Source organism: Schistocerca americana, chromosome 7 (assembly GCF_021461395.2).
Source record: "Schistocerca americana isolate TAMUIC-IGC-003095 chromosome 7, iqSchAmer2.1, whole genome shotgun sequence".
NCBI lineage: Eukaryota > Metazoa > Arthropoda > Insecta > Orthoptera > Acrididae > Schistocerca > Schistocerca americana.
The window spans coordinates 122,008,545-122,020,415 of record NC_060125.1 but is presented as its reverse complement, the minus strand read 5'-3'; the positions used below and the strand labels follow the sequence as shown (position 1 = coordinate 122,020,415).

The 11,871-nt window shown below is 45.7% G+C and overlaps 1 protein-coding gene across 1 annotated transcript in view; it reads left to right on the top strand.

Moving 5' to 3' along the window:
- Window positions 1-5,891: 5,891 nt before the first annotated feature.
- LOC124622400 (myrosinase 1-like) overlaps window positions 5,892-11,871 on the top strand; it is a 107,268-nt gene continuing 101,288 nt past the window's right edge. The window contains exon 1 of the mRNA XM_047148088.1: window positions 5,892-6,046. Coding sequence (XP_047004044.1) covers window positions 5,893-6,046 — 154 coding nt within the window. The 5' untranslated portion in view covers window position 5,892. The remainder of the gene's footprint in view (window positions 6,047-11,871) is intronic.

Sequence of the window (11,871 nt, the reverse complement as noted above, 5' to 3'; positions counted from 1 at the left end):
CATTCAAACGAGCTTCCAGTCGTCTCGAGATGGTTGGATACCGATCCTGTAATGTTTTGAAAGAAATCGTATACCAAACTTATTGGAAAATAGTGGCAAGTTCAGGTAACGATGGCTGCGGTTGACAACAATGATACACCCTTGTCTCCAAAACTGTCAATAAAGGCTCAACAAGATTTATATGTGGTGACTGTGGTGACAATGTGACAATACACCCTCGTGGTCACAAAACGTGTCCTAGGTGATGTATATTATGTGAACAGAGGCGCTTTCGTCTTGCAACACAGTATCAGCATTGAGCAACAATAGCCCACAGTCCATTAGGACTACAGACCTGATCAGCCAAAGTGGTCGCGTAGTCCTTGGCGGTAATGCGATCTTGCTGACCAACCATGGGACCCATGGAGTACCACGATAAGCCTGCTCATCACTGAACCTTCGCCATGTATTTGGACACCAACTCGCTCAGAACTTGGTAACAGCGTGTAGCGAAACTCATCCCACCAGACTAGTACCTTACATTGCTCCATAGACCGTTTTGGAATTTCATCTCTACCCGAAATTTTCTGCTTCTGGAACTGCCATCGTGCTGTCTTGCTGCTCGCGAGTGCAACATACAGTTCGGCAGACACTTTTGCTGCTGTGTCGTCTTTTTACTTTTCGTAACAATTCTCTCCAATGATCGTATCGTCTGTCACATCACTCAACACACACCTTAGGCTGAGTCCCAACTTAGCAGAAGGTGTTTTCCAGCTTTCCATGTAAGCGGTACAAATTTTCTATACGATGCCTCTTGAAACACCACGCTCTGTGGATACCTGGTTACGGAAGCACCCACGTGGGAGAACCAACAATTTTTCCACGTTAGAATTCACTTCGCTCTTACACAATACAGTAAAAACTACACAGAACTCTGTTCGGACCACTGACACTTGCAACGTGTTGAGGACCTTGCAGGTGGGTGCCCTTTGTGATCAGATACAACAGCACACTCTTGGTAAAAATCTGCATTGATGGTGAAGCAAGTATTTCTCTCAGTGTTTCCATATTTTAGTGCACCCTCTGCACTTCTTTCAGGGATACAGGAGATCCACAGCACAAATACCAGAGAAAAAGGAACACATACAAATTTTTCAAGGCTTTCGTGGCCACTTGTCGAGAAACTGCCTGTTGGCTTCTGTCCCGACTTCTTCGGCCGACATTTCTTTGGCCGAAGAACACGAGACACACTCTAAAGCCCTAGTGTGGATGCGAGAAAGGCGGGAACACCATTACAGTATATGCAAACATCATGCGGGGAAGGGAAAGAGCAAGCTTTCTACTTATTTTATTAAAAGAAATTTCTTTGCAAGAAGACAAGAACAACTACATATATTACATTGACTAAAATTAAAAACATCTTTGTCATTGTTTACGTTCACGGTACCTGTAATTACATGGCTGACGAATGATTGTTATCTTAGAGATTTTTGATGGTACATAAAAATGATTTTCTAGGGACCATGGTATCTGCCACCCAGCAAAATTCCGTTAGAATTCGAAAATACACTAATTCTTGCGGAATAACGTAAAAATTGACACAAATGTCTGAAGTGACATGAGTTTCTGTTGTAACCAAAAACGAGTACAAAAACTGGCCAACAGATGGCGCTGGACAGCAAGACATGAGTGACGCCGCGTGAGAATCGTGTATAAAACGAGCTGTAGTGGGAGAGGGAGTCAGATCAACCCTACCCCAGCAGATAAACACCTGCTGGAAGGTACGACTCCTACGCAGGATGGCGCTCCACCCAACACTGCGACGCGTGTGAGGCACCTCTTGCGCACATCGTTTGGCGAGGATCGCGTGCTGAGCCGCTTGGCCTCCCAGGTCCCCAGACCACAATCCTGGTGATTAATGGTTGTGGGCTTAGCTTAAGTCTCACGTCTAACTCGATCATACCATCTCATTAGGGAATTTCTCACCATACTTAATGCTACACTGCTGTTCACAACATTGTCCCTCGACTAGAGGTGTTAACGAGTGGCGGTGGACATGTTGAGCATTTGTTATAAAGAACATCGTGTTTGCTAGAAATCAATTGTTACGCTAATTATAGCTTTTTATCATATTAAGTTCCGTCTGCTGATCATTTTTTCTTTTTTTTTTTTTTTCAATAGAACCCCACGTTACTTCAAGCATGTGTGTCAATTTTAGGTGTTACTACTTTGTGAAGTATTGAATTTTTAAATGTTAATGGACTTTTGGGTCACCCTATATATAGCAGATTTTATCAAGTAGCCTATGTAACAGATCGGAAGTATATTTCATTAATCACATTTTATTGGCATTATGTTAGTTGCACGCACTTTATACTTAAAGCCTTCTAGCGCCTCGCACGTTTCACTGCAAACATCAGAAATTATCTGCGATAGAGGAGATACTGACACTCGACAGTACACTTACGTAAATGTTTTCAGTTGCTAACATTTGCCGGCCGATGTGGCCGTGCGGTTCTAGGCGCTTCAGTCTGGAACTGCGTGACCGCTACGGTCGCTGGTTCGAATCCTGCCTCGGGCATGGATGTGTGTGATGTCCTTAGGTTAGTTAGGTTTAAGTAGTTCTAAGTTCTAGGGGACTGATGACCACAGATGTTAAGTCCCATAGTGCTCAGAGCCATGCTAACATCTAGAGTGCTATGTTGCTTATATTGGTAATCGGTAATTAGTGGTCTACGTTTAAATTTCCTCCTGAGTTGTAGTGAGAAGCAAGCGAATAGCGTCAAGCGACGTGTGTTGGAAGTTTTGTAATACGCTCGGCCGAGCTGCAGCTGCACTTCAGGGTGTTCCATGCTTACGTACAAATTCAGAAACCTAAATTCTTTTGTTTCCACCCCACTTCGCTTACTTCGCCCAAAATAGTGCACTTGCCATGCGAAATAATTCTCTGTTAATATCAACATTTTGCATTGTCACTATACAGGGTGGTCCATTGATCGTGACCGGGCCATATCTCACGAAATAAGTGTCAAACGAAAAAACTACAAAGAACGAAACTTGTCTAGCTTGAAGGGGGAAACCAGATGGCGCTGCCATAGGTCAAACGGATATCAACTGCCTTTTTTAAAAATAGGGACCCCCATTTTTTATTACATTTCGTTTAGTACGTAAATAAAAAGATGAATGTTTTAGTTGGGCTAATTTTTTTCTCTTTGTGATAGATGGCGCTGTAATAGTCACAAACATACGGCTCACAATTTTAAACGAACAGTTGGTAACAGGTAGGTTTTTTGAATGAAAATACAGAACGTAGGTACGTTTGAACATTTTATTTCGGTTGTTCCAATGTGATACATGTACCTTTGTGAACTTATCATTTCTGAGAATGCATGCTGTTAACAGCGTGATTACCTGTAAATACCACATTAATGCTATAAATGCTCAAAATGATGTCCGTCAACCTCAATGCATTTGGCAATACGTGTAACGACATTCCTCTCAACAGCGAGTAGTTCGCCTTCCATACATAATGTTCGCACGTGCATTGACAATGCGCTGATGCATGTTCTCAGGCGTTGTCGGTGGATCACGATAGCAAATATCCTTCAACTTTCCCCACAGAAAGAAATCCGGGGACGTCAGATCGGGTGAACGTGCGGGCCATGGAATGGTGCTTCGACGACCAATCCACCTGTCATGAAGTATGCTATTCAATACCGCTTCAACCGCACGCGAGCTATGTGCCGGACATCCGTCATGTTGGAAGTGCATCGCCATTCTGTCATGCAGTGAAACATCTTGTAGTAACATCGGAAGAACATTACGTAGGAAATCAGCATACATTGCACCATTTAGATTGCCATCGATAAAATGGGGGCCAATGATCCTTCCTCCCATAATGCCGCACCATACATTAACCCGCCAACGTCGCTGATGTTCCACTTGTCGCAGCCATCGTGGATTTTCCGTTGCCCAATAGTGCATCTTATGCCGGTTTACGTTACCGCTGTTGGTGAATGACGCTTCGTCGCTAAATACAAAGCGTGCAAAAAATCTGTCATCATCCCGTAATTTCTCTAGTGCCCAGTGGCAGAACTGTACACGAGGTTCAAAGTCGTCGCCATGCAATTCCTGATGCATAGAAATATGGTATGGGTGCAATCGATGTTGATGTAGCATTCTCAACACCGACATTTTTGAGATTCCCGATTCTCGCGCAATTTGTCTGCTACTGATGCGCGGATTAGCCGCGACAGCAGCTAAAACACCTACTTGGGCATCATCATTTGTTGCAGCTCGTGGTTGACGTTTCACATGTGGCTGAACACTTCCTATTTCCTTAAATAATGTAACTATCCGGCGAACGGTCCGGACACTTGGATGATGTCATCCAGGATACCGAGCAGCATACATAGCACACGCCCGTCGGGCATTTTGATCACAATAGCCATACATCAACACGATATCGACCTTTTCCGCAAATGGTAAACGGTCCATTCTAACAGGGGTAATGTATCACGAAGCAAATACCGTCCGCACTAGCGGAATGTTACGTGATACCACGTACTTATACGTTTGTGACTATTACAGCGCCATCTATTACAAAGCGAAAAAAGTGGTCCAACTAAAACATTCATATTTCTTTACGCACTACACGAATATGTAATAAAAACTGGGGTTCCTATTTAAAAAACGCAGTTGATATCCGTTTGACCCTATTTGGGGAGCAAAATAACTGATGATGGTCGAAGTAGAGAGGATATAAAATGTAGACTGGCAATGGCAAGGAAAGCATTTCTGAAGAAGAGAAATTTGTTAACATCGAGTATAGATTTAACTGTCAGGAAGCCTTTTCTGAAAGTATTTGTATGGAGTGTAGCCATGTATGGAAGTGAAACGTGGACGATAAATAGTTTAGACAAATAAATAACAGATGCTTTCGAAATGTGGTGCTACAGAAGGATCCTGAAGATTAGATGGGTAGATCACATAACTAATGAGGAGGTATTGAATAGAATAGGGGAGAAGAGAAATTAGTGGCACAACTTGAGTAGAAGAAGGGATCGGTTGGTAGGACATATTATGAGGCATAAAGGGATCACCAATTTAGTATTAGAGGGCAGCACGGAGGGTAAAAATCGTAGAGGGAGACCAAAAGATGAATACACTAAACAGATTCAGAAGTATTAAGATTGCAGTAGGTACGGGGAGACGAAGAATCTTGCACAGGCTAGAGTAGCATGGAGAGCAGCAGCAACAACAACATCCGTTTGACCTATGGCAGCGCCATCTAGCGCGTCAACCACAGTGCCATCTGGTTTCCCCCTTCAAGCTAAACAAGTTTCGTTCTTTGCAGTTTTTTCGTTTCACGCCTATTTCGTGGGATATTTGGCCCGGTCACTGTCGATGTCCGGTGTACCGATTGCAAGCGATAAATTTCAGTAACGCAGCGTTCACAAGCCACGGTCGTTATCTCGTGTTGTCCTCTAGTGTAAACGCTCTGTGAACAGATACAAGCGAATGCTATAGAACGCTGGCTAACTGTCGGCGAATGCGCGTTCACTCGGGTGTAAAGGCGGCTCAGCTGATACACCAGACACAAATGTTTCTCATCCGCTCGCATCTAAACTAATGGCGCCAGTCGCTTAAGCGAAAGAAGTTACGCTGGAACCTATGTTGCCAGTTAACAACAAGCCGTTCTCTTTCGCGGACATTCATCGGACTTATCAGTTCACCGTTAGATGTGTAGCTAAGCACGGCCGAACCCAACTGCTGGCGCTCGTTCCCGTCGGCGGAGTTATCGCAATCATTGGCAGCCGCCCAGATAAGAACACGCACTCTCGCACCGATAGGTCGGCGGCGCGGCGTATAAAGGGACGTGGCGCCGGCCGCGGGATGCGGACCACGGTGAAGATGACGTCAGCGACCCGCGCCCACAGCCTGCTGCTGCTGGTGGCTTCGACCGCCGCCTGGGGGCTCGCCCAGGACGCCGGGCAGTTCCCGGCGGACTTCCTGTTCGGCGTGGCCACGGCGTCGTACCAGATAGAAGGCGCCTGGAACGAGGGAGGTAAACGCTCGACCACCAGCACCCAAATAGTAGCAAGTACCTGTCGCGGACAAGCATACACTTTTCTTCTCGTTAATCCCGTCCAGTAAGGGTTCCGATGTACTCGAGATTTGGAAAATATGCCTTTATCCACCTCTGCGGTCGGATGCACTTCCTATCTCCACAGTTGGCAGTTACCAGAGCGAGGGAAGTCGTGTCAGCCCTATCTGCGAATTGCGTGACTTTGTGCATGAAGAAGAGGAATGGTAAGGAAAGGGAAAGGGTTGGCGAAAAACTATTGGCCTCCAGCCGCACGGGGCACTGTGGGAATGCAATGGCGGAAGCTGAAAATATGTGTTACACCGGGTCTCGAGCCCGGATTTACCACTTGTCGTGAGCACTTGCCTTAACCGCTCCGGCCATGAGGATACGATCCCTGATCGACTCAGATTTCCAACTTACCCCTCGCCCATTAAACCCCTATTCGCAAATTATTGATTCCCGTCGGAGTTCGGGCGATATTAGTGCATCCACACTGAACTAAATGTCACAGAGCTGGCAGTTGATGGAAAATATAATCAGGCTGACTGAGCCGGAATTCGTGTGCTCTTTTCCACCACAATGTGGATGGTCGTTTCACTTATTCATCACGGAACATCTGTTGTGTCGCGCCCTTATTCAGCTGGTATTTTCCTCGCAAGCCGCGACTGTCACCAGCAGATTTGTGGCAGCCGTTACACTAAAGGGAATTTAAGCCTTGTCGGCTCCCACGAAGACTCTGTGAGTTCCCCCTCACCTGTTTTTATTTCTGAAACAGATCCGCTTCGCACGGTTTTTGGTTTGAGTGCTTTTCTGAGAACATTCCAGATCATTTGAGAACATTCGAGAACTTAGTAAGAACGAATATTCAAAAAACTGTAAAACTGTTCGCATTTCACGCTCAAAAATAGCCCTGACTGCTCAAAAATGCTCGTAAATCCATTTAAGTATTCAAAAATACCCTAATTTGAAGTGAAATACACAGTCACTCATTCACTTCTTTACAGAATCTGGAGAACATTTTTGAACATTATGAAACGTTCAAGAACATTGGAAAACTTTAACGAACCCTCCGGAATAATGCAGAACACTCTGGAATATTCTAGAACATTCGAGAAATTTGGAAAACTTTTGTTGACATTCAAGAATATTCGTAAAAGATCGAGAAGAGTACAGATAAACACCAAATTTTATCCACTTGATATACACACTGAAGCGAAATACACGGATGATGTCTCGCTCACCACCACAGCGTGACAGCGACCACTCCAAACACTCATAAACACTGCAAAACATCCGCAGCTCGTGGTCTAGTGGATAGCGTGGCTGCCGCTGTATCACGGGGTTCCGACTTCGATTCCCGGCCGGGTTGGGGATTTTCTCTGCCTGGGAGCTGGGTGTTTGTGTTGTCCCCTCATCATTTCATCATCATTCGTGACAGTGTCTAGATTGTACTATGTAAGAAATTGGAATGTGACAAAAACTGACGAGTGTGCAGTTGAACGCTCACAAACCAAACGTCATCGTACTGCAAAGTGCCAACCGAACGCGAAATGGTTCAAATGGCTCTGAGCACTATGGGACTTAACATCTGAGGTCAGCAGTCCCCTAGAACTTAGAACTACTTAAACCTAACTAACTTAAGGACATCACACACTTCCATGCCCGAGGTAGGATTCGAACCTGCGACCGTAGCGGTCGCGCGGTTCCGGACTGAAGCGCCTAGTATTCCTATCCACACCGGCCGAACCGAACGCGAGCCAGTACTGAATTAAGAACTGCGCGCGACGGACTTAATGACAACATTTGATTAGGTGAAATAAAGGAGAACAGCGGAAAAAACGCTTTTGTCGGAGCACAAGGAGTCGAATACGCTCCTGTTTACAAGATTACGACTGAAAAGAGGGTTGCCATGTATTTATTTTACCTTAGTCAGCATCTTCAAAAATTCTCCAAAAAATTTTTGCATGCGAACGTATTCGCGCTCTTTTCAACACGTAACTCGCCTCTCACTCTCACAAGCTCCCCTAACCGAAATCGTTGACACCCACTGGTCCATCGGTATAAGTCGCTCATGCCCATCCACTCTCAGTTTTTTGTCATTATTTCTTTGTGTTTCTCTAACTGTTGCTGTCCCCTGTCTCATAGCCACAGTCTCCTTCGTTGTGTCCTACTACTACTACCACTACTACTACCACCATCTCCGCTCACAGTCATTATCTCCCTCTTGCTCTCTCTTACTGTTACTGTCTCATTCATTCCCTCCCACTGTTACTGTCTCTTGCATCACTGGCTCCCACCCACTTCAACTTTGTCCTTCACATTATTCCTATCCCACGGGCATTGTCTCTTTCACCCTTTTCCCAGCACTTTTCTGTTGCTGTCAAGTATATTCCACGTTCTTTTGCCAGCATTTTTCTGTTACTGTCAAGTTTGTTCCACTGCCACTGTGTACTTTTCTTTCTCTGACACTGCCGTTGTCTCCTCCACTCTTATTGTACCACAACCACTTTCTACCATCTTCCAACATATATTACTTTTCCGCATCTTTCCCATTGCCGTGCGTCCTTTCCTCTCAGCAAAAAGAGCGCAAATATGTTCGCATCCCAAAATTTATGAGAAAATTTTTACGGGTAACAAGGTAAATGAGGTAGCTGGTATCCCGTTTTTCAATCAGAATCTTTTAAACAGAGCATATTCGCCTTATTTGTGCTCTGATAGAAGTATTTTTTCCCTTATTCCCTGCTTTTCCCTGCCACAGCAGGGGGCGTCACTCCTATGAAAACAACTTCATGGAACAACAAAATTATGGTAGTTTACTTATGTCACATTGAAATAGCGGTAAACTGATTTACACCTCAAAGCCGCTTTAGCGTGCATAAAAACTTCTTCAATATCTCTGTAACTCGGTAAAGGGTGAAGGTATCAAGAAAATTTTCAAGGTCGTTCGAGATCATGATCTTAGGAATACATCGTAAAAATTTCAGCCGTTTCCTATCGATAGCCGTCTTGGAATCCACAGCTGGGCTTTGGAGCGAGAAAATGGTACAAAAAACCGTTCTCATGAGGTTTCCTAAGAAACCGCTCGTGAACTATTGCTACGTCGAGAAGCCGCTTAAGACCCATCACACATTACACCATATGCAAGAAGAACTAACCTATGTGCTCCATTTGCCTCGGCATTCATACTTTGACCATTTTCTGTATTACTGTAGGATAGTGACACTAAGACAGACCTTCTGTTGGGTATACAAATAGTCCCTAGCCCAAGAGCTATACAAAACATCAACCGTACCTTTCTGTCACCAACAGAAACTGACGCAGAAACCGCGAGAGGAACCCGTTCATATGGCTGAGGTTTGCAATGTATTAGGTACGGCATGGTATCGCGTGTCTACCGATACAACTAGCACTGATGAACTTGGCAAAATTGGAAAAAAGGAGTCGGGTTTCGGAAATACCGTCTTCCTACCAAATTCATCACGTGAAACAAAACCATGGTGAATGCAGGGTGATTGCAGGATCATACCTATCACAGAAGAGAAACTACCCCTGTCCCCCTTGTCACGAAAAAGCCCGAATCCATTTAATTAAGCGCTAACCAGCGGATGCCACCAGAAAATCTCGCCACGATCGTTGTGAAGGCATGCAGGCTGTGTATGGTTGTCAGACAACTTCATCACACAACGTCCAGTGCGTCTCTTCAGACGTAAGTTCCATTCGCTGCTGCACTCCGTCGCCCGTAGACTGAAGCCTCTGGTCTGAACCCTGACGTCATTACTGCCCTGCATCTGCTCGCATAGTTTCTTTCTTGTCCGTGTCTCCTCTCCGTGATCTGAACAGACACCGCGCCACAAATACGAGGGTTGGAACTTTAATAGTGGCAGTTCGTAAAAAATAGATACGTGTTTCAAAGTTTTTCTGACCATCAAAGTAGTCACCAGCATTGTATATATCCCGTTGCCAGCGATGTGGAAGTCTTAGCAGTGCCAGTTGTGTTTACAGTTCGAGAGGCGCGGTCCTGCAAAAAGTGTCATCACTTCTGTCTCTATGCTGTTCATTTTTGTAACACTACCTACGACCAGCTTAGAGACAGAATTGATGACACTTTCTGCAGGAACTTACCATCATTTTGCAGAACAATGCTCAAGCACGTACAGTGCAAGATGTTACTGACTTATTTGACTCATGAGGCTGCTAAGTGCTATACCACCTACTGCACTCCCCTGAGCCTGCCGGTGTGGCCGAGCGGTTGTAGGCACTTCAGTCTGGAGTGGAGCGACCGCTACGGTCGCAGGTTTGAATCCTGCCTCGGGCATGGATGTGTGTGATGTCATTAGGTTAGTTAGGTTTAAGTAGTTCTAAGTTCTAGGGGACTGATGACCTCAGATGTTAGGTCCCATAGTGCTCAGAGCCATTTTTTTGCACTCCCCTGACTTAAGCCCTCGCGAATTCAACTCGATTTCTAAACTGAAGGAAACACTTCACGGCATTCGCTTCAGAACTGATACAAATTCGTCGGGCAATAGACCGCGCCGCTCGAACTGTCAACACAATTGGCACTGCTAAGAGTATCCTTCGACTTCCACATCGCTGGCAACGGTTTATACACAATGGTGGTGACTACTTTGAAGGTCAGTAAAACTTTGAAACACGTATCTATTTAGTACGAGCTGTATATAAATTGTTGCCACTATCAAAGTTCCAATCCTCGTATAATCCTCCAGTGAAAGGGGCGTGTCAAAGTCTTTTCGATGCCGGAATTGTTAAGGCGTTGCCTGTTCTACTACCAAAGAAGCGTCATAAAGAGCTGTTCAATCATCCGGCTTCCAGCCGACGCCGTTCTAGTACATTCTGTGTTGCTTCCCTACACGACTGATTCCTTTTATAGTCGCCAATCCGTAGTTTTTTGCTGTACGAGATTTTCAAAATGTCGCCTCTTAGCCTCATCATTCATCATTTGCAGGGTCGGATTCGTTCGTATAGATTTGGCGATGTTGGTGTCGGGGGGTGGCCGGATGCCCTTCCTGCCGCCCCACCGTGCCCCCCGAGACGGAATCAGTGTACCCCAACTGTCTGTGACTAGTGTAAGCCATGAAATAGTTTGAGCGTTTCTAAATGCCTGCGAGTCGTGCAACTGAGGTGGGACGTCGGGACCAGCCCGGTATTCACCTAGTGGGATATGGGAAACCGCTTAAAAGCCACATCCAGGCTGGCCAGCACACCGGCTCTCGTCGTTAATCCGACGGGCGGATTCGATCCGGGACCAGCCCACCTACCCGAGTCCAGGAAGCAGCACATTAGCGCTCTCGGCTACCATGGCGAGTGGCCTCCTAGCCTCATACTCTTTTTTTTAACAGCACGTAATGAGGACGGTTCCCAACTTTTGGTGGAAGAATTCCTCATGCCACGGGGAGTAGCATGTGGTTAACGGATATCACTCTCTCTGGGAGTAAAGAAACTCAGTAAAGAAAGCACCACTTTCTTCGGGACGACAGGGGACAGGGATCTGTTCAAAGTGTTCCCCACTCTACCGGCCTCCCGAGAAGCCACCGGACTGAGTAAACTGCCTTCTTCAAAGCATTCTTTGACCGAGCTGGGTCTGGTAGTATAACAACCATTTATTCACTACGTGCGAGTCTCACGATGACTCGTTGTTATTAGGGTTTTTAGCAGAACCTGTGCTGGATGAAGGGTCAGATCATCGTTGGCTGGCTGAGTACCTGTGCCCCACCGGACAAGGGTCAGAACCTCTCCTGCTGTCGGCCCAGGTCCACACGCAAGAACTCCCAGTCAGAATAGGGACA